We start from the raw sequence: 23,551 nt of genomic DNA, 5'->3' as shown, positions 1-23,551 counted from the left end.
TTTCACAAAGCAAATTAACTGAAATTTCCTATTCTCCTCAGTTGGTAACAAGAAGAGCTACCATTAATACAAATACAAAATGTCAGTTCTGCTTTAGAGAATATTTTCTAACAGAATATATGCTATAATTGACAATTATTTTTTTAAAAAATAAAGATACTTATAATTACCTGCAAAAAGGTCTTCTCTGTCATCATCCAGCACAACTTCTGCAGGTTTTGGACCATTGGAGTTCGTACTAATATCTTCTGTAATAAGACTAGCTGGATCTGGAGATGATGGACTTGACTGTTAAAAAAACAATAATTGACAATGGATTGCCATGTTTGTCTGTTATATCACTATACACTACAGAAATAGAATATTCTCTTGATAAGAAAAGAAGACGAACAGCTATTTATAGTTCCTCCTTTGAGGGTAAGAATGAATCAAAAACATACTTTTACTCACTTTCTCCTTTCTTAATAAGAAGTCACTTAAGATTTAAAAATAAAATCTTCTCTAGTCACCCAGTTAAATACACTAATTTGCCATGTTGACTTATAATTAACAAAAACAAATTTTAATGATTTACATAGTATATAATATTATGACATAATAATAAATATCATATCTTGAAAACATGTTGCATGAGTAAGAAGTTCCACTTTACTGTAAGAGGAAGCTTTAACAGTAGTTAAATTGAGACTACAATTATTCTAAAATTTCTATAGTTTCAAACTAAAAATATGCCCTCCCCCAAATATTTACATTTCAACTAAGCTAAGGGACTATTTTTGTACTTTTTAAAGTACAAAGGTCAGCAAAATGGAATGAAGATTGTAAAGCTTTTAGTTTTATCACAGTTTTCTTATAGTAATAGTTAAAACCAATACTATTTTTTTTAAAAAAATAACAAAAAGGAAGTTGAATATGTCAAAAGTGCACAGCTAGATATTTTTACAAACCCAACATCCCTGTGTAATCAGCACCCAGATCAAGAAAGAGAATATTATCATCAACTCTAGAAGCTCCACTCATGCTCCCTCCCATTCTTTACCCTCTCTCCACCCAGGCTTCTATCAACATGGATTTGTTTTTCCTGTTTTCACTCTTCATGGAGCTGGAATCATACAAAATATATTGTTGTGTATTTGGTTTTTTAATCTTAATGTGATATATACGAGATTCTTCTATATTATTGTATGTAATAATAGGACACTCATTTTCGTTTCTGTGTAAATACATCACAATTGATCCATTCTACTGTTGATGGGCATTTGGGTTTTCAAATTTCATTATCAGTTTTATACCACTACCAATAGCACTGTATAAACTTTCTAGTACATATATCTTTTAGCAAACAGTGAACAAATGTCTGTTTGGTATGTACCTAGGAGTGAAATACCTGGATCATAGGGTAGGTGAATGTTCTTTAGAAGATATCACTAAACATTCTTCTAAAGTGGTTATTTAATTTATACTCCCACCGGTAATATATGAAAATTTCAGTTGCTCCACACCCTTGTTAACACTTTACTATATTCCATCTTTTTCGTTTTAGCGATTATGGAGGGTGTAGAGTGTATCTTTTGTGGTTTGAATTTGCATTTCCCAGATGAATAATGATGCTGAGCAATTTTTCATATGATTAACGGACACTTGGATATCTTCTTTTGGGAAGGGTCTCTTCAAATATTTTCCCTATTTTTTTCTATTGTTCCTATTGATTTGTAATTCTTTACATGTTCTAGATACAAGTTCTTTGTGAGATATGTATCACAAATATTTTTCTCCCAGTCCGTACTTAATGCCTTTCCACTTACTTAATGGTAGGTATTGATGAATAGAAGTTCTTAATTTTAGTAAGGGTAAATTATCAACTTTGTTTTATGATTAGTAAATTTTTTGTAGGATGAATAATTTTTCTTTTTTAAACACTGTCTAGGGAACACCGAGACATGTCTCTTCTTCTTCTTTTTTTTTTAATATTTACTTATTTATTTGGTTGCACCAGGTCTTAGTTGCAGCATGCCTGTGGGATCTAGTTTCCTGACCAGGGATCAAATCTGGGGCCCCTGCACTGGGAGTGTGGAGTCTTATCCATTGCGCCGCCAGGGAAGTCCCCAAGGATGAATAATCTTTTAAGGCCACTCCTAATTCATAAGATTTTCTGATCAGCTTTTTGAGTAAACTATCCTCTTCAGCATGAGGACATTTCTTAAGAGCTTTCAAAAACAGTTTAAATTCCTTATGGGAAAATTTTAAAAAGCGGTTTTTTCTCTCTCAGGAGCTCATGCTTATAGACCAAACTCTCACAAAGGTATGCCTCTATTTACCTTAGCATTTTTTCTTGAAGAAATTTGGAAACAAATAAGCTTTTATTATAAGCTTCGTCTAGAAGATGTTCCTGACCACCTCAATCTCATCTCTAGCTGAGTCTGGTTAGGTGAGTGATATATATGCTTCCACAGCATGTCTATTTCTTTTGCCATAATTTCTCTTACCACACTATATTATAATTATTATCTGTTTATAGACTACAAATTCTATAAGGAAAGAAGAATGTCTTATTTTGCTTATTACTTTTTATCAGGTTCCCGGCTGCAAACACTCAATGACTATCTGTTAACTGAATTCTAAGAAAATAATTACAAATATGTGTAAGAACTGGCCACAAGTTTGTCAACCAGATTGTCTATAATACTGAAAGGTTTGAAATACCCTAAAGCACAGCTACATAAAAATGTAGCAGAGTGGCTCCAACACCCATTCATGATAAAAGCTCTCAGTAAACTAGGAATACAGGGGAACCTCCTCAATTTGAGAAATAGCTACAAAAAACCTAGAGCTAACATCACACTTAATGAGAAACTCAGAGCTATCTCACTAAGATCAGGAACAAGGCAAGGATCCCCCCTGTCACTACTGCTTTTCAACATCATATTGCAAGTCCAAGCTAATGCAATAAGACAAAACAAGGAAATAAAAGGTATATAGATTGGGAAGAAATAAAACTGTGTTCACAGATGACATGATCCTCTAAGTAGAAAATCCAGAAGAACTGACAAAAAAGGCTCCCAGAACTAATAAGCAATTATAGCAAAGCTGTAGGATACAGGTTAACATACAAAAGTTAATCACTTCTATATACCAGCAACAAACAAACAGAATTTGAAATTAAAAAAAAAAACATTTACATCAGCACCCAAAACAACTAAATACTTAGGAATAAATCTAACAAAATATGTATCAATACAATATCCATATGAGAAAAACTAAAAACCTCTAATGAACAAAATTAAAGAACTAAATAAATGAAGAGATATTCTATATTCATGAATAGGAAGATTCAATATTGTCAAGATGTCAGTTCTTCTTGACTTGATCCACAGCTTCAATGCAATACCAGTCAAAATCCCGGCAAGTTATTTTGTGACTATCAATAAAATGATGCTAAAGTTTACACGGAGAAGCAAAAAACCCAGAAGAGACATTACTGAAGGAGAAGAACAAAATGGGAGGACTGAAGCTACCTGACTTCAAGACTTACCATAGGCTACAATAATCAACACAGTGTGGTACTGGTAAAAGAACAGATTAATGGGACAGAATAGAGAGCCCAGATATAGATCCACATAATATGGCCAGTTGATTTTTTGACAAATGATCAAAGGCAATACAATGGAGAAAAATTAGTCTCTTCAACAAATAGTGTTGGAACAACTGGAAATCTACATGTGAAAAAAGAATCTAGACACAGACCTTACACCCTTCACAAAAATCAACTCAGAATGGATCACAGACCTAAACGTAAAGCACAAAAGTATAAAGTTTCTAGAAGATAACATAGGAGAAAATCCAGATGACCTTGGGTTTCATAATGAGTTTTTAGATACAACAGAGGCACAATCCATGAAAGAAAGACTTGATAAGACAGACTCCACTAAAATTAAAATGAAAACTTCTGCTCTGCAAAAGATAGTGTCAAGAAAATGGAAAAACAAGGTGTAGACTGGGAGAAAATATCTGCAAAACACACAGCTGATAAAGCACTGTGATCCAAAATATACAAAGAACTCTTAAAATTAAACAATTAGAAAATGAACAACTCGGTTTAAAAACAGGACAAAAACCTTCAAGATACTTCACCAAAGATAAATGCATGGCAAATAAGCATATAAAAACATGTTCCACATCATATATCATTAGAGAAATGCAAATTAAAACAACAATGAAACACCGTTATACCTCATAGTGGTACATTCTATATACCTATTAAAGTAGTCAAAATTTGAAACACTGACAACACCAAATGCTGATGAGGATGTGCGGCAACAGGAACTCTTGTTCACTGCTGGTGGGAATGCAAAGTGGTACAGCCACTATGGAAGACAATTTGGCAGTACTTTTATAAGATGAGCATACTCTTATCATACATTCCAGCAACGTGAACTTTAGTATTCATCCAGAGGAGCTGAAAACTTATGCCCATACAAAAACATGCACATAATGTTTACAACAGCTTTATTCATAATTGCAAAAACTTGGAAGCAATGAAGATGTTCTTCAGTAGGTGAATGGTAAATAAACTACAGTACATCCAGACAATGGAATATTATTCAAACTAAAAGGAAATGAGCTTTCTAACCATGAAAAAATACAGAAGAAACTTAAATATTACTAAGTGAAAGAAGCCAGTCTGAAAAAGCCACATATTGTATAATTACAACTATATGACACTGTGGAAAAGGCAAAACTATGGAGATAGTAAAAAGATCAGTGGGTTGGGGGAAGGAAGGGATGAACAGGCAGAGCAGAGAGGATTTTTAGGACAGTGAAACTACTCTGTATGATATTGTAACAGTGAACACATATCATTATACGTTCGTCCAAACCCAGAGAATGTACAATACTAAGTGAACCTTAATGTAAACTATGGATCTTGGGTGATTATGATGTGTCAAAGTGGTTTCACCAATTGTAGCAAAAGTACCACTATGGTGGAGGATGTTGATAATGAAGGAAAATGCATGTGTAGGGGCATTATATGGGAAATCTCTATACCTTCCATTCAATTTTGCTGTGAACTTAAAACTGCTCTAAAAAGGAGTCTATTTTTCAAACAATGTAGTAGCAGAGTGGCATTTACTGACACAGAAAGATGCTTTTAATATGCCATTATATAAGAGAAATAGTTACACATGTGACCCGGTTTCCTGACACTACTCATTAAAAATAAATGTTTTCAGCAGTTGGCCCTCTGTTTCTGGGGTTCCAACAGATTCAACCAACTGAAGATTGAAAATATTAAAAAAGTAAATTCCAGAAAGTTCCAAAAAGCGAAACTGGAATTTGCCACACACCAGCAACCACTTACACAGCATTTACCTTGTACTTACAACTATTTACAAACATTTACATTGACATAGGTATTATAAATAATCTAGAAATGATTTTAAATATATGGGAGAGATTGTATATAGATTATATGCAAATACTATGGCATTTTATATAAGAGACTTCCATAAAAGGGATTTTTGGTATCTGTGGGATGTCCTGGAACCAATCCCCTGTGGATACTGAGGGAGAACTGTACTTGTTTTGAATAAGATACAGGCATTAAGGACCTACATATAATATACCTGTACCCTCAACTTCATTTTGAACAAAGATTTTATTTTTGAATACCAAAATTTCCTGGAGATCATCTGTAGTTCTGCCTGCACACTAACTTGTCTATGGTTACATAAATTTCCTTGAGTACCATTTTTTTGTCTATTTAATGAGAAGTATATCAGAATTGCTATAACAGTCTCTTTTTTTTACCTATACATTTTACTATTTCACAATTTCTAAATCTAAAATCACCTAATTCGACTTCTTTTTGCATTTCTTAAACTTGCTTGATAATAACTTTGAAAAAACAAAACACCAAAATTTGTAAAAACTAAACGCAACTTTAAAAATAGTCAGTCTCAACTCACTGCTATAATTTAATGCCTGTGTAATGAACCTGTGACCAAATCTCAAGAGAAAAGACAATCAACAGATCCCAACCCCAAAACAGCTCAGATGTTCGAAGTATTAATCAAACAAACTTTTAAAAGCTTTTCTAACTATGCTCCATGAGACAAAGGTAAATACATATGAAGTGAATGAGAGAAAGATGTTCACAGCAAAGAAACAGAAGCTACCAAAAAAAAGAGGAAAATTTCAGAACTGAAAAAAATTATCTAAAGTAAAAAGTTGTCTCCCTGGTGGCGCAGTGGTTGAGAGTCCACCTGCCGATGCAGGGGACGTGGGTTTGTGCCCCGGTCTGGGAGGATGCCACATGCCATGGAGCGGCTGGGCCCGTGAGCCATGGCCGCTGAGCCTGTGTGTCCGGAGCCTGTGCTCCGCAATGGGAGGGGCCACAGCGGTGAGAGGTCCACGTACCACACACACACACACACACACACACACACACACACACACACAAAGTTCGCATAATGGGTTCAATAAAAGACTGAAGATGACAGAAAAAAATGTCAGTGAACTTGAAAATAAATCCACATAAAGTATCAAATCTGAATAACGGTGAAACAAAAGTTGAATAAAATGAACAAGGGGGACTTCCCTGGTGGTCCAGTGGTTAAGAATCCGCCTTCCAATGCAGGGGACACGGGTTCGATCCCTGGTTGGGGAACTAAGACCCCACATGCTGCAGGGCAACTAAGCCCACGTGCTCTAGAGCCTGTGTGCCACAAGTAGAGAGCCCTTGTGCCGCAACTACTGAGCCCGTGCACCACAACAAAAGATCCTGCATGCCGCAACTAAGACCCGATGCAGCCAAATAAATAAAAAAGTAAATATTAAAAAAAAAATGAACAAGGCCTCAGGAGCCTGTAAGATAATATCAAAAAGTCTAACACTCATGTCACTGAAGTTCCTGGACAGATGAAAAATTTTTGCACAAATATTTATAGAAGAAATGGCTGAAAATTCCTGAAGTTGAAGGACATAAATTTATAGGAGCAAACCTCAAAGAGGATAAAACCAGAGAAAACTATGTTTACACACATCATCACACAGCTAAAAATAAAAGTATTAGAGAAACAAATGAAAGTATTGAGAGAAAAAAAACCATTTTTACAGGGCGACACCAATTAAAATGACCATAGATTTCTCAGCAGAAACACAAAGACTAAGAAAACAGTCTAAGAATACTTTCAAAGTGATGGAAGAAAGAACTGTCTACGCACAAATCTATAAACAGCAAAAATATCCTTCAGGAATAAAGGTAAAACAGTTTTCAGATGAAGCACAAATAAGATAATTCTCCATCAATAAACCAGGTCTAAAAAAAACAGTAAAGGAAATTCTTTACGCTTAAGAAAAATGATACAAGAGGAAACAATGAATGAAGGAAAAGCAACAGAAATGCTAAATATCTGAATAACAAAAAGAAACTACGTTTTCCCTCTTCAATTCTCTAAAATAGATATGTCTATTCAAAGTAAAAATTGTAATGCAGTCCATAATTATAATACATGTAGACTATTAACAACCTATAACGCATTATCATAACTGAATGTTTATACTACTCTAATATCTTGGGTATTCATTTTTCTCTGACATCAAAGTCAGAGAATGAAAAACTGGCATGTTGATGTAACAAAAAGGACTCTTTTATATCATAGTTCAGTGCCTGAGAGTGGAGAACAAGATGGGAATGGTGTGGACGGGTGAGCAACTCCAGTAATGGCTGTGGTGGCAGCAGTCACCCCACTGTGGGGAGACTATGAGGCATGCACTTTCTATTGGTGCCCATCCATCAGCAGCATGGAGTGCCCTGCTCCACTGCTCACAGAGCAGTCATGGAGCAGTCACTCATTAAAGGCTCTCAGGACTCACTTATCTCTGCCCCTGCCTCTCCATGTCTCCTTCAGTTTCCTAGTGAGTTCAGGAAGAGTTGTTCTCCACTGGATGGAAAGGAGTAAGGAGAGAGTGGTCCATCAAACAAGAAAGTGATGGTGGAAGGGTACAGTAACAGCTTCTGGGTGATCAGAATTATAGTTGTCTGAGACAGGAAATAAGGAGACATCAGTGTTTTTAATAAATATATATTCTTTTCTTCCCCTATATCATCATTTAGTAGTTTTCTAGAGATTATTTTTATTAAAAGTTTCAAGGTTGCTAATATCTCTTCAAAAAAAACACAAAAAAACAAAAACAAAACAAAACAATTAGTGCTTTGGATTGCAAGGAAGACTAAAGAAGCCCACCTAATCCTCTTTCTCCCACTGATTAACACTAAAAGCTCTGGATAGAATACAGAAACAATGATCTAAAAGTAAAAAATAGGCAGGGCTTCCCTGGTGGCACAGTGGTTGAGAGTCCGCCTGCCGATGCAGGGCACATGGGTTCGTGCCCCGGTCTGGGAAGATCCCATATGCCGTGGAGCGGCTGGGCCCATGAGCCATGGCCGCTGAGCCTGTGTGTCCGGAGTCTGTGCTCCGCAACGGGAGAGGCCACAACAGTGAGATGCCCGCGTACCACACACACACAAAAAAAGCATCTAGAACAATTCTTTGCTCAAAAAGACAAAAAGTTTTGGGAAGATGGAATTATGAAGTTGCCTAGAAAATGGCAGAAAGTAGTGGAACAAAAGGGTGAATACGTTGCTCAATAAAGTTCTTGGTGAAAATGAAAAGTGTGTCTTTCATTTTTACTTAAAAACCGAAGGCACTTTTTGGCTAACCCGATACTTGCTATGCTTTGAGTAAGAAAGTCCTTTACCACGTCAACTTCCAGCAACCATAAAACAAGTTAATCTGTTACCTTACCAGGAGGGTAAAGTTTACCCTTTACAGTTCTTGAAAGAAAAAATTAGTGACCTTGAAGATAAATCATTAGGAAATCTCCAATCTGAGTAATAGAGAGGAAAAAAGAAATGAAGAAAATGAACAGAACCCCAAGGATCTGTGAAACAGTATAAAAAGGTCTAACATTCATGTTACTGAAGTCCTAGAAAAAGAGCAATGCCAAACAATATTTAAAGAAATGATGCCTAAAAACTCTCCAAATTTGGTGCAAGACATTAATTTACAAATCCAAAAAAATGAAAACTCCAAATAGGACAACTTTAGAGAAAACTAGATGCAGCCTCATTATTAAAAATGGCTGCGATGTGGGACTTCCCTGGTGGTCCCGTGGTTAAGAATCCACCTTTCAATGCAGGGGACATGGGTTCAATCCCTGGTCAGAGAACTAAGATCCCACATGCTGTGGGGCAACTAAACCCGGGCGCTCTAGACCCCGCATGCCACAACTAGAGAGCCTTTGTGCCCACGTGCCACAACTAGAGAGGCCATGTGCTGCAACTACTGAGCCCAGGCTCTGGAGCCCATGCATCACAACTAGAGAGCCAGCATGCCACAACAACTGAGCCTGTGCTCTGGAGCCTGCGTACCACAACTACAGAGCCCACGTGCTACAATTACTGAGCCCACACGCTCTGGAGCTCACACATTGCATCTAGAGAGAAGCTCGCATGCCACAACAAAGAGCCCACATGACGCAACTAAGACCCTATGCAGGCAAATAAATACATAAATAAAAATGTTTAAAAAAAAAAGAACCAAAGAAATGGTAACTGTGGAAATAAAATAGACCATTTTTCTTTTCTTAGAAGTTATTTAAAATGTGTGTAACTATGAGAGCAAAAATTATAACAATGGTAAAGTTTTCAATGAATGGAAATGTAATACACATGAGAAATACAACATGAAAGAAGGAAGATAAATGGACCTATATGGTTGTAAGGCTCTGAATTTTGTTTGTCAAAGTACAATATTAATTCTAATTGGACTGTAAATGTTTAGGTATGTATTTCCCTCTGTTTTCAGAGGGAAAAACAGAAGAGAAAAACAGTAATCAAATAAAATGCTAGATCTAATGCAATCACACCAATAATCACATTAAATGTAAATATTCTAAACACCCCAATTAAAAGACAGAAGTGACCATATTGTGTACAAAAATAACAATGCACAACAATATGCTGCCTATAAAACCCTACTTTAAAGACATAGGTAAGTTAAAAGTAAGTAAAAGAATGGAAAAAACATGTCATGCTACCAAAGAAGAGCTGGAGTGTTACATTAACATCAGATAAAATAAACTTAAGAATAAGGAGTATTATCAGCAATTAAGAGGGGTATCATGTGATAAAAGGATCAATTTACCAAGAAATTATAATAATACTAAATTACAGTAATTGATACAATAAATAGATAATAAGGGAAGATAAAGAAGACCTGGAAAATACTATCAATCAACTTGACTTAACATTTAGAGAACACTTCAACAATAACATTAGACTATATACATGTTTTTCTAGTGTACACAAACTGTTCACCATAACAGATCACATTCTGGGCCATCAGACAAACCTTAACAAATGTAAAAGAACTGGAGTCATAAAACATTCTCTGACACTAATAAAATAAACCTGTATCAGCAACAGAAAACTATCTGGAAAATCCTCAAATTTTGGAAATTAGCACATTCTAAATAACCTATAAGTCAAACAGGAAATCACAAGGGAAACTTGTGACTAGAAAATAGTTTAAATTGAATAAAAACAAAAACACAGTATCAAAATTTGTGGGATGCAGCTAAAGTGGTGCTTACAGCGAAATACATAGCTAAATACTAGCACTCAAAAAAAAAAAGTCTTAAACCAATGATCAAAGCTTGACAAAACAGAAGAGCAAACTAAACAGACAGCAAGCAGAAAGAAATTAATGAAACTAAAAAACAAAACAAAAAATAAACAAGAAACCAAGAGACCAAAAATGGATTCTTTGGAAAGATTCCAATAAAATGACAAACCTTTAGCATGATTAAAATGAATGAATAAATAAGCAAACAAAAAGATGACATAAATTACCAATATAAGCAATGAAAAAGGAGGGGCATTACCCAGACTACACAGATATGGTAATAGGATAATGGAGTATTATGAAAAACCTATGCCCATGAATTTCACAGCTTACACTGAACAGACAAATTCCTTGAAAGTCACATATCACCAAAGTTCAACAAGAAGAAATACTTCTGTATCTATCAGATAACACTGAATTTGAAGTTAAAAATCGTCCAGCAAACAAAACATGTTCAGATGATTTTACTAGCAAGTTCTGTCAACACTTAAGGCAGACATATGACTAATTCCACACAACCTCTTCAAGAATATAGAAGAGGAGGAAACACTCTCCAACTCATTTAATGAGGTAAGCATTTCTGATACCAAAATCAGACATAACGAGTAAAAGAAAATGACACACAAATATCTCTCACAAACACAGACACAATAACAGAAAAACACTACCAAACTGGATGTAGCAATATATAAAAAGTATAAACACATTATGACTGTGTGGGGCTTATGCCAGGAATTCAAGGTTTAGTCAACATTTGAAAATCAATCAATATAATCCAGTTTATCAATAAACTAAAGAGAATTATATGAACATCTTATTAGATGCAGAAAACTCATTCACCAACATCAACATCATTCAGAGATACAAAAGTCAGAAAACTAGAAATAGAAGGAAACTTCTTTAACCCAATAAAGGTCATCTACCAAAAAACAAATCATATTTAAGGGAGAAAAAAATGAATATTTTCCTCCTATTAGCACGAAAGGGGAAAAGATACCCACTCTCACCATTTCTGTGCAGTATTACAATATTGGTTCTAACTAGTGCATTAAGACAAGAAAAAGAAAGACATACAGATTGGAAAGAAATAAAACTCTAATCAGAGACATGACTGTTTACATAGAAAATCCCAAAGGTTCTACAAAAAAACCTACTAGAACTAGAATGTTTAGCAACAGTTGCAGAAAACAGGGTAAATATGCCACCAATGAGCAAATGTGAAGATATAAAGGCACCAAAAAAACTATAAAATAGGTAAAACTAATAATAAAATATGTACTAGATCTGTATGCTGAGAACTATGAACACTGATGAAAAAGATCAAGACAGACCTAAAAGAAAAAAAAAAAAAAGAGAGAAATAGTATACTTATGGCTTAAAGGCTCAATATTGTTAATATGTTAATTCTCCCCCAAACTAATTAATGGATTCATTACAATCTCAATTAAAATCTCAGCAGGAATTTTTGATAGAAATCAATAAATAGATTCTAAAATTATATGGATAGGCAAAAGAACTAGAATAGCCAAAACTATTTTGAAAAGAACAAAGTCACTGGATTCACACTACCTGATTTCAAGACTCAGTTAATCAAGGTAATCAAGACAGCATAGAACTGGCAAAAAGATAGTCAAAAGATCAATGAAACAGAGTCCAGAAATATATATGCTCTACTGATTTTTGACAAAGATGCAAAGACAACCCAATGAAGAAACTTTTAAAGTCTAGCTTCTCTAACTTAATATAAAACATCTGAAATTCACTGATGTTTGTTGCATGTACTGAAAAATACTATCAACTAACAATATTTATAGAACATTCCACCCAATATCAGACTAAATACATTCCTTTCAAGTGCACACATAATATTTACCACAGAAGACCATATTCTGAGCCATAAAACAAACTGTAAAATGATTATCTTTCAGTAAATGGTGGTTGAACAACAAGATATTTATATTCAAAAACATGAACCTCAGGCTTCCCTGGTGGCACAGTGATTGAGAGTCTGCCTGCCGATGCGGGGGACACGGGTTCGTGCCCCAGTCCAGGAAGAACCCACATGCTGTGGAGCAGCTAGATCCATGAGCCATGGCTGCTGAGCCTGCGTGTCCAGAGCCTGTGCTCCACAACGGGAGAGGACACAACAGTGAGAGGCCCATGTACCACAAAAAAAAAAAAAAGAACCTCAACTCATAAGAAAATTAACTCAAAATCAATCTGAAGTCCAAATATAAAAGCTAAAACTATAAAACTTATAGAAAAAACATAAGCAAAACCTTTGTGACCTTGTGTTAATATTAGCCAAGTATTTCATATGTAACATATGAAGTGCTATCAATTAAAAAAGGATAAAACAAGGCACAGATTGGGAAAAAATATCTTCAAAACACACATCTGGCAAAGGATGTGTATTCAGAATACATGAAGAATTCTCAAAACTCAATAAGGAAATCCACTTTAAAATGGCTAAAAGATACAAAAGAACACACCAAAGAAGACAATTTTCAGATAGTGAACACGTATGTGAAAAGATACACACCTTCATTAACCATTAAGGAATGTATATTAAAACCACAATTAGATAACAATACATACCTTTTAGACTGGCTAAAAATCACTGGTATGCTGGTGTATGTTTAGCAATCAGGTCTTTGGGAGAGAAGACCCTGAATTTTAGCTTTTGCTTATTTCTGTGGCATAAACATACCCTCTGTGGCTGATTTCTCCCGACTGAATGTGGAGCGAGGAAGATATGTTACTTTCCACCATACAGATACAATAGACATAATACAGAAACTAGTAAAACATAGTAATTAGGAAGTGACAAGCTTTATATATTTATTACCTTTGTTTTTTTAATATAATTTATTTATGTTTATATAATTTAATTTTTAACAATGGCTGTTTACTAAACAGTTTACAAAATTCCTGAAAATTTAAACATCAGTTCTTTCAAGCCAGTATATGCCAGCCCCAAGCGTGCCACTGCCTGAAATAAAACTGACACTAACAAGTGCTGACAAGGATGTGGAACAACTGAATTCTCCATCATGGAAGAAAACAGTCTGGCAGTTATCTTTTTCTTCTTTCTCTTTCTTTCTTAGAATCTTTTACAATTTTTTTATATTTCAGAGATAAAATGAATGAAAACCTGACCAGAGACTAAAACAGGCAAATCCAGAGGCACTTAGTTTCCTTCAGACTAGCCTTCAGGATTCAAACACTCAATAATACATACAAAGTGTGACTCTTTGAATAGGAATAAAGTGTCAATATATATTTTTAAAGAAATGTACTTATTTATTTTATTTTTGGCTGCAATGGGTCTTTGTTGTCGCAGGCAGGCTTTCTCTAGTTATGGTGAGTGGGGGCTACCCTTCGTTGCAGTGCGTGGGCTTCCCATTGTGGTGGCTTCTCTTGTTGCGGAGCACAGGCTCTAGGCGTGCAGCTTCAGCAGTTGTGGCATGCCAGCTCAGCAGTTGTGTCTCGCAGGCTCTAGAGTGCAGGCTCAGTAGTTGTGGTGTGTGGGCTTAGTTGCTCCATGGCATATGGGATCTCCTGGACCAGGGCTCGAACCTGTGTCCCCTGCATCGGTAGGCGGATTCTTAACCACTGCGCCACCAGGAAAGTCCCTAAAACTTCAATATTAAAATAACTTTTATGATGGGAGGAAATACCATAACATACTTTTGTCTTGAAACATCATGCTTTCATTTTAATGAAACCATATATTATCAATTCTCAGACTTGGAGAACACTGTCCTAATGGACATGGTCTTGGGTTATATTACTAGTTATTATTATAACTTGAGTTATATCATTACTAGAGCCATTAACTTGCAAGACTAAAAGTAATTAACTTCATCTCCCTATGCTTTATCTCCCTTGAACCTTTCTGGCAAAAAGTTTGGCAGTCTCTTAGAAAGTTAAACATGTATTTACCATACAACCAGCAATCCTACTTCTAAGTATTTTCCCAAAGGAAATGAAAATCGTTCATACAAAAATCTGTACGTAAGGCTTCCCTGGTGGCGCAGTGGTTGAGAGTCTGCCTCCCGATGTAGGGGACACGGGTTCATCCCCCGGTCTGGGAAGATCCCACATGCCACGGAGCGGCTGGGCCCGTGAGCCATGGCCGCTGAGCCTGCACGTCTGGAGCCTGTGCTCTGCAACGGGAGAGGCCACAATAGTGAGAGGCCCACGTATCACAAAAAAAAAAAAAAAAAAAAAAAAAAATCTGTACATAAGATGTTTATGTCGTTTCTAGTCATTAATGCCCGAAACTGTAAACAACATAAACATTCAACAACAAACAACTGTGATACACAATACAATGGAATACTAAATTCAGCAACAAAAAGGAATGAATTACTGATACATGCAACAACATCAATAAATATTAGATACTTTAGGTTAAGTTAAAGAAGCTACATTCAGGAAATTTCATACTGTTTTATTTATAAAAAATATAATTCCATTTATATGAGTCCATTTATATGAAATTCTGGAAAAGACAAAACTATAGGCAAAAAACAGATCAGTGGGTGCCAGAGGCTGCAAGTGGGAGGCGTTAACTACATGAGAGAATTTTTAGGAGGTGATGGAAGTGTCCTATATCTTGATTGAGGTGGTAGTGAACTTTACTGAGGTAAATTTTATCACAACTAAAAACCATCATCACAGGAAAAAAACACCAGAGTTCAATTTTATAGGAAAGTGGGCATTTGAAAAATAACATTAAGGACAAATCTGGGGAGTTCCCTGGCAGTCCAGTGGTTAGGACGCTGAGCTTTCACCGCTGAGGGCCTGGGTTCAATCCCCGGTCAGGAAACTAAGACCCCACAAGCCGTGCAGCATGGCAAAAAAAATAAATAAATAAAATTATTCTTTTTAAGAAAAAACTGAAAAAAAATGAGCACCTCTGCCTCAAGCAACTACATAGAATAACATTTTTTACAGGCACTAAAAATAGTTCATTCCAAAACCCTTATATTTAATGGCTTCCAGGGAAAGTAGTCAATTAGAGTTATACCTCGTCATAAATCTCTTTCTAGTATTTTCCATGCTGTTGCCTTTAAATACCTGGTCACGAAATGTCTTTCCTCTTAAACATAGGTAATTCATAATGAAATTTTCAAAAAAATTAAAACATTTAAAGTTGGATGCCAACCCAAAGAAGACAGAATTAGGAAAACAAGATATATGCTGTTACTACCTGTTGTGTTAGAACAATAGATACTAACTTCAGTTCTTTATCCAAAGACTCTTTAGTCTTACTCTACTTGCTCTCTTGATAATGTCACCCACTTTTCAGGGTTTCAAAGATCATCTCTATGCAATTAAGTCACTCCAGTTTTCTATACTATTTCTGTACCATGTGCATATTTCAATTACACATATATCACCTGGTATTGCAGATGCTTGTTCACACAGGTGTGTTTATTATGTTGACTCCTGTTGGTTCATATACTCCGTAAGGGCAAGGACTAGATTTCTACTAAACTAGTTTGGTTTAGTGTCACCATTCAATAAATTGTATTGAATCTGTATCTCTAGCCACCCAGTATTTCTAGCTGTCTGATAGTATCTGCATTGGTGTAACTTATTCCCAAATGAAATAAACTTATAATTCCTTCCCCTAGACATTGTAAGTCTTAAGATGTCTATCTTTTAATCTGCTATTGCATCAACTTCTTTCTCTCCTTTATTATTTGCACTTTTCTTCTTGAGGCTTTTAACCTCAGATTTAAAATAACCTCTGGCTCATCAACCTACCAATGATACCTCGCACTCAAATTTATCCCTCAGACCACTAGCACATTAAGCTTCCTAGGTGATCATGTTACTGCCCTGAAAATCTTCCAGAGCTCTCACGTGCCTACAAAACAAATTTCAAAGCTGTTCACAATCTCACCACATTAACCTGTAACATCCTATATTCAGCCACTCAGAATTATTTATGGTTCCCTAAAATATGGACTGAACCTTAAGTGACACGTGCCATTCTCCCACACTGAAATTTCATTCCACCCTTTGAAGTCTCTCTTAAATATTATCATCTCAATGGCTTTTCCTAGCCAACAGAAACACTTACTGTTCATCTACTATGTGTCAGGAACGCTGATAGGAGTTAGAATCGCTCCCATTTCACTGGTACTTTCAGTGTTTTCAGATCATATAGTCACAGTCTGTCTGTATCAGAGCTTTCTGTATATCTTTCTTCTCCACTGGAGATTTTCTGTCCTCAAAGATTTGCATTATCTTGCTAATATCTGCAATCCTGTTATCATCTAAAAAGTATGGTAGAGAGTAAATACTCAAGTATTTACTGAAGTCAACTAAGTACAGTATCTTCTGAGCAATTATGGCATAGGGTTACATGGTGGGAAAGGAATTCTAAGACCTGTGAACCTCCCATCTGGAAATTTCATTTGAAATGCACTATAAACTATCATGTGACAGTGTTGGGGAAACTGTGGTTCTCAACTTAACTTCAGCTGACCTTAAGATTTGAGGTTAGTACAAGAACCAGGTGTAAACATCTACAGTCAACCAATTTTCAGAAAGGATGCCAAGACCATTCAATGGAGAAACAGTCTTTTCATCAAATGGTGCTGTGACAACTGGATTGCCACATGCAAAACAATGAAGTTGGACTTTACCTCATACCATACACAAAAGTTAACTCAAAACGAATCAAACCCCTAAATGTAAGAGCCAAAACTATAAAACTCTTAGAAGAAAACAGATATTCATGGAATTCATGGAAAAGACTCTGACAAGTACAGGTTTCTGGTAACTGACTATACTGCTGAACTGAATGAATAAGCATTTTCACAACTCTAATGGAAAACTGATGAATTCATAAAAGTGCTAACAAAAGATCAAGATGAAAAAAAATTAATTACATGGGACTGAGTGAACTGATGAGGATGATTATAATTTTTGTGACTTTCTTTTTGAATTAAAAAATGTGACGTAAATTTATGTAAAAAGAACTTAATGTAAAACAATGCCACTCCTCACATATTTTCTCTTGTTTTGGAAAATATATTTTCTGTTAAAAATGTGATTTATGCTGACACGTAATAGGTTTATTGTTAATATGAATGAATTAATAAATTTAAAAAAAACAGATATAAATCTTCATGACCTTGGATTGGGTAGGGGATTCTTATATATGATGTTGAAAGCATGACCAACAAAATAAAAAACAGATAAACTGGACTTCATCAAATTTTTTAAAAATTTGTGCTTCAGAGAACACTGTCAAGAACATGAAAAGACAATCTACAGAGTGGGAGAAAAATTTTTGCAAATCATGTATCTGGTAAAGAACTTGTATCTACGATATACAAAAAAATTCTTATAAATAAAAAGACAGGGCTTCCCTGGTGGCGCAGTGGTTAAGAATCCACCTGCCTATGCAGGGGACACCGGTTCGAGCCCTGGTCCGGGAAGATCGCACATGCCACAGAGCAACTAAGCCCTTGCGCCACAACTACTGAGCCCGCACGCCACAACTACTGAAGCCTGTGCACCTAGAGCCCATGCTCCGCAACAAGAGAAGCCAGCGCAATGAGAAGCCTGTGTCCCGCAACGAAGAGTAGCCCCCGCTCGCTGCAACTAGAGAAAGCCTGCACACAGCAACGAAGACCCAATGCAGCCAAAAGTAAAATAAATAAATTTATAAAAATAAAAAATAAAAAGATAACCCAACTGAAAAATGAGCAAAGGCTCTGAACAGACATTTCTCCAAAGATGTACAAACGGCCAATAAGCATATGCAAAGATGTCTTCAAGAAAATATAATCAAAACCACACTTAGAAACCATTTCACATGCATTATGATGGATAGAATAAAAAAGTCAAATAATAACAAGTGTTGGTGAGGACGTGGAAAAACTGGTTCCCTCACACATGGCTGGTGGGAATGTAAAATGGTGTGGCCATTTTGGGAAACCACTCCAGCAATTCTTCAAATGATTAAATGTAGAGTCACCATATAACCCAGCAATTCTACTTGTACACAAATGTTTATTGCAGCATTATTTATAATAGTCAAAATGGGGAAACAATGCAAATGTCCAATGAATGACAAAATGGATAAACAAAATGTGGTATAGCCATACAATGGATTATTATTCAGGCATAAAAAAGAGTTAAGTATAGACTTTGAAAACATTATGCCAAGTGAAAGAAGTCAGTCACAAAAGACCACATGTTACATGATTTCATTCATATAAAGTCTAGAATAGGGACGTCTATAGAGACAGAAAGTGAATTAGTAGTTGCCTAAGGTTGGGAGCAGAGGAGTTTAGGGAATGGGGATGGGGGTGAGAGGGTACGAGGTTTCTTTCTGAGGTGATGAAAATGTTGTAGTATCTGTGAATATACTAAAACCCATAAAATTGTACATATTAAATGCGTGAGTTATATGGTACGTGAATTATAACTCAATAAAGCTGTTTAAAAAAAGAACAGGTGAAACTAATACAACACTGTACATCAACTATAATCCAATAAAGAAAAAAAAAAGAACAGGCATATAATATAAATTTCCTGACCTTTTTAAGGTGTTGTCTTACTACTTCATGCTGCCTTAGGGCAAGCACCTTTTAAGCTTAGGACTATATCATTAAAAAAAAAAAAAGGCAGTAAAAGTGGTATTCCTAAACAATGTAAAGCCTCTCAGGTACAAAAGAAGAACAAGCTTTTGCCAGATATTTTCCCTTTTCAGTCCCTTCCCTGCCCCCATGCCAGCCCTTCTCCACCCTGTTTCATAGTCACAACAGAAACATACACTAGGGGTTTTAAATATGCTTTAGCTACTGAACATAGCTTTATGTGACTGTTCTTAATTTTGAAAGGAAAGTTTAATATTGGGATAAAAACATACTCATAGCATACATATACACTAAGTTGTATAGTCATTACAAGCTTAACAATTATGACATGGAAGCTGTGTATAATTTGATTTTCACTTATATGGATTTCAACTGATTTTTTTCCTCCAAATGCCCTCAAATGAAAAAGTTTCTACATGCATAATATTTTTAAAACTCTGACTTACTTTTTTTTTAAACAGACATTAATTTTTATGCCTTTCTTACAATTTACGGCTTAGGTAAGAACTATTCAAAGCAGATGACCTGTATCAGAATCACCTGGGGCTTTGCAACTCATTGTTGTCCTTGGGACTAGAAGCAATGTCGTGAGGAGTTTGTTAAAAATGCAGAATTTCGCTTATCCCAGACCTACAGAATCAGAATTTGCTTTAACAAGATCTCTAGGTAACTTATATATAATGTTTGAAAAATAATGATCTAGAACACTTAATAAAACATGCAGATTCTAGTGAGGCAAAGGCATCTGCATTTTAAACAAGAATCCTATGGTTTCCCCTACACACTGAAGTTTGAGAAGCACTATTCAAAAGAAAAGGGGCATACTGAAAAAACATTCCTTTAGAAAAGCTTTGGTATACTAATAAACGCTGCTATATATCCTTCCCCAAATAGTTTGAAAAGCAAAAAAAAAATTTCTGAATTTTTAAGTCTCACAGTTATACTACCTTAAAATTAATACCCTGAATGAGTCTCATGAAATAAAGGGTTTAGATAAACAATCAAAACCAACTTTTTAAAAAGTTTTCATAATGCAGTAACCAAAATAAATTTATTCATACTCAAAATTCTGTAGACTTCTACTGAAAAGTCAAATACCTTATTAAAAAGTCCCATCCAAATGGGAAATGTAAGTTATAGTTCCTTTTACTCAACTTTAAAAGACTTCAATTAAACAGAATGCTTAGTGTTCACAATATTCTAGTTTAAACTATGTTAATTAAGTTTATTCTGATCCTTGCTGGTGGAAAACCTTTGTAGCTCTCACAAGGAATACAGGTCTTAGGATCATGCATAGACACTAACTTTCAATACGTGTTAAGGTAGCTGTAGAGTATACATAAAGGACTACAAGGATATTGGCCCCAAAATGTAATTTGCTGTGGAAGATAATTTTTACTAATTCTTTTTTTTTTTTAATTTTTACTAATTCTTAGGGGATGCTGGTTTTGACAATTAATTCAGCAAAAATTTGCTAAATACAATCAATGGTCAAGATTTTGTGAGGAAACAAAGATGATCAAGGCACTATCCCTAGGCCCAAGAAGCATATAATCCTGAGGACAGGTGGGGTTTGGGCAGGAACCTGCATATACAATTAGCAGAATGTGGTCAGTACCGAAAACGGGTGCCGGAAGTTCCAGTTTCAGCTAAGTGAATGCCAAATAATGGATATTTTACAGTAATTTCCAACTGATTTGCTGCAGAGTTCAACAAGCTAGGAAAGCTTACTGAAAAGCAGTTTATAAAGAAGTACAGCCCAAGATAAACAATTCTCTGGGAAATTTGCTTATATTTTAATACACATACACACACTTAAAGTTGGGCTATGAGGTGTGTGTGCGCTCATCAAAGGCAAAGCAATTCAAATATGAACTGGATACAGGAGGCCCAATACAGTTAAGTTCATAGAGGGCGTTTCCTTTGACAAAAACAGGAAGACTTAGCTTCAGAGATCGCTGATCATGCGAGAAAAGAGGAAAAAGGAGTGAGGATCTGTTTTTATTTCTCCCCTGGTAACTTAAAAAAAAAAAAAAAACCTCCCCCACCGCCCAGCAGTTTCCTGAACTATTCCCTCCCTTCAACTGTATATTTTATCAACACTATGTTCCTTAAAAAGCTTAAGAACTAAAGAAGACAAGCCAAGACCGGTCAAATGCATTTACCTATTTAACAGCCCAAAACAGGTACCTCCCTCAAGGGGAACTAGCAGTCCATGAAGGGCCAGGACCGGGAAAAGTGCATCCACACGCTCCCTCCAGCGCCTCGGCCACTGAGCACTCTCTTCACTGCTCTCCCCTTTCGGAGGCACACCCTTCCTTGGGAAGGGAAAAGCAAGCACCTCTTAAAAGGGGCTGCGGAGGTCGCCCGGCAGCGCGGTGAGGTTTGCGGGGACCCAGGGCAAAACCTTCTCTGCACTGGAAGAAGAGGTGCAAGTGACACTGACGAGGGCCAGCTGAACGGGGAAAGGGCACTGCGATGCTCTGTCCGGTCCCGGCCCCTCAGGGGTTCAGGTCGGCCCCCCGGCCCGCAGTTTGCTCTCTTAAGCAGGCCTAGCCGCCCAGGCCAACTCCAGCCCAATGACAGGTCCCCGAGGTGGGGCCCGCGTCACAGGTGTCGCCCCAACCAGGTCCTTGCAAATCCCAGGGGGTGGGGAGGGACAAGTCGGGGCACGGCAAAGGCACCGAAAGGTGAGACGCGCGGCAGCGACGGAGCGCAGCACCCACGGCGACGCGGTCTCACCTCTAAGGTGGAGACAGTGCTGGTGAACAGGTCCTCTCCGTCCTCCAGTTCCTCAAAGTCGGTGGGTTTCCCGACCCCCAGCGGAGGAGGCTCCCTCTCGGCCGCCATCTTCGCTCGCCCAGACTACTGCGCGAGCGGGACCTCGCGGACCCGTCACGTGAGCACGCACGGCTAGGCTGGCGCGCGGGCCGCTGTGCTCCCCCTCCTCCCCGGCCCGCCGCGCGCGGCCCCGCCCCCGGCCTCGAGACTGCGCCCGCCCGGCGCGCGCCGCGTTCAGCCCCGCCCGTTTGCCTCTCCTTCCACCTCCACGTCTGGGTCGCGGCCACCTTTTCACCGCCCACTTGCTGTACTGACTTTTGTGGAAGAATCTTGGACTTTTATTGCCACGTCCCTTTCTTAGCAGGACTAGGCCAAACGATTTCTGTTGTCGTTACCAGTTTTAAAATCTCCTTTAGGAAGTGGGAGAGCTTGGGGACCAGTCTTTGGGCTTGGATTATGCACAGAGGGCAAGATTGAGTATTGGTGGAAGAGAGACGTGTCTCTTAGATCTCTAGGCTGTCCCATAGAACTTTCTGACATGATGGAAATGTTCTGTATCAGTAGCGTCCAGTAGAGTAGCCGGTGGCCGAGCACTTGAAATGAGACTAGTGTGACTGAGAACAGAGTTTTAAATTGTACTTAATTTTAATTAATTTAAATCTAAATAGTCCGCATGTGGATAGAGGCTACCTATTGGACAATGCAGGTCCAAATAACAAAAACCACCCTGAATAACTTGTTGTCTGAGGTTTACTCCAGTTTCATCACAAGGCAGCACACAATATTTTTCCTCAATAAAGTAAGAGTCAGAAAGGCTGGAAAAATGACAATTAGGAAAATTAGTGGATGATTAGTAAGAGCATCATACGCAACTCCCTTTGCCGATTAATAGATCTTCATTGTCGGAGGGTCTCTTGAAGACTTTCAGCTTCAATTACCTCACCTCACCGCATAGGATTATTGTCAGGATCAAATGAGAAAAAATGTGAAATTATTCTGAAAGCTAAAGATTGCTATGCCAATGCAAGGTTTGTTCATGGAAAAATAAAAAGGCATTGCAGGTAGCAACCTGAAGTTACAATTTTGCTGGAGAAGAAATCTTCACAGGGATTCTTTACAAATTAAGTATATAGAAGCCCTCAGCCCTCACTGACCTGGGAGTTAGAAGGCCTGGGTTCTACTGGCTATGTGCCAGACTTACTTAGCATCACTGTAATTATTATTTTTTTTAAGGGTATTGGAGCAGAAGATTTTCTAGTCGCTAGGATTTCTTCCACCCCTAAATTTCTGAATTTCTATGATTATTGTCAAGAAGTATCAACCCAAACCAGAACTAATTTAAGTAAGTATACCAAGTCATTGCTTGGTATCAAATGTTGCCTGGGTGAGTTGGATGCATGGGCCAGTTGTCACTGTCATGCTCCAATCACCATTGCCACTGCCGTCAGCCCG

At 37.0% G+C, this 23,551-nt stretch overlaps 1 protein-coding gene across 2 annotated transcripts in view; it reads right to left on the bottom strand.

The window, feature by feature from the left end:
* Positions 1-22,200, bottom strand: part of SNX2 (sorting nexin 2) — a 53,203-nt gene extending 31,003 nt beyond the window's left edge. For both annotated transcript variants that reach the window (XM_060143475.1, XM_060143476.1), the window contains exons 1-2: positions 22,061-22,200; positions 171-288 (exon numbers count right to left, since the gene is read on the bottom strand). In XM_060143475.1, the coding sequence (XP_059999458.1) occupies positions 171-288; positions 22,061-22,168 (226 nt within the window). In that variant the 5' untranslated portion in view covers positions 22,169-22,200. The remainder of the gene's footprint in view (positions 1-170; positions 289-22,060) is intronic.
* Between the last annotated feature and the right edge of the window lie 1,351 nt (positions 22,201-23,551).

Source organism: Lagenorhynchus albirostris, chromosome 3, assembly GCF_949774975.1.
Source record: "Lagenorhynchus albirostris chromosome 3, mLagAlb1.1, whole genome shotgun sequence".
Classification (NCBI taxonomy): domain Eukaryota; kingdom Metazoa; phylum Chordata; class Mammalia; order Artiodactyla; family Delphinidae; genus Lagenorhynchus; species Lagenorhynchus albirostris.
Note: the sequence above shows the minus strand (reverse complement) of the source record. Positions and strands in the feature narration are given on the sequence as shown.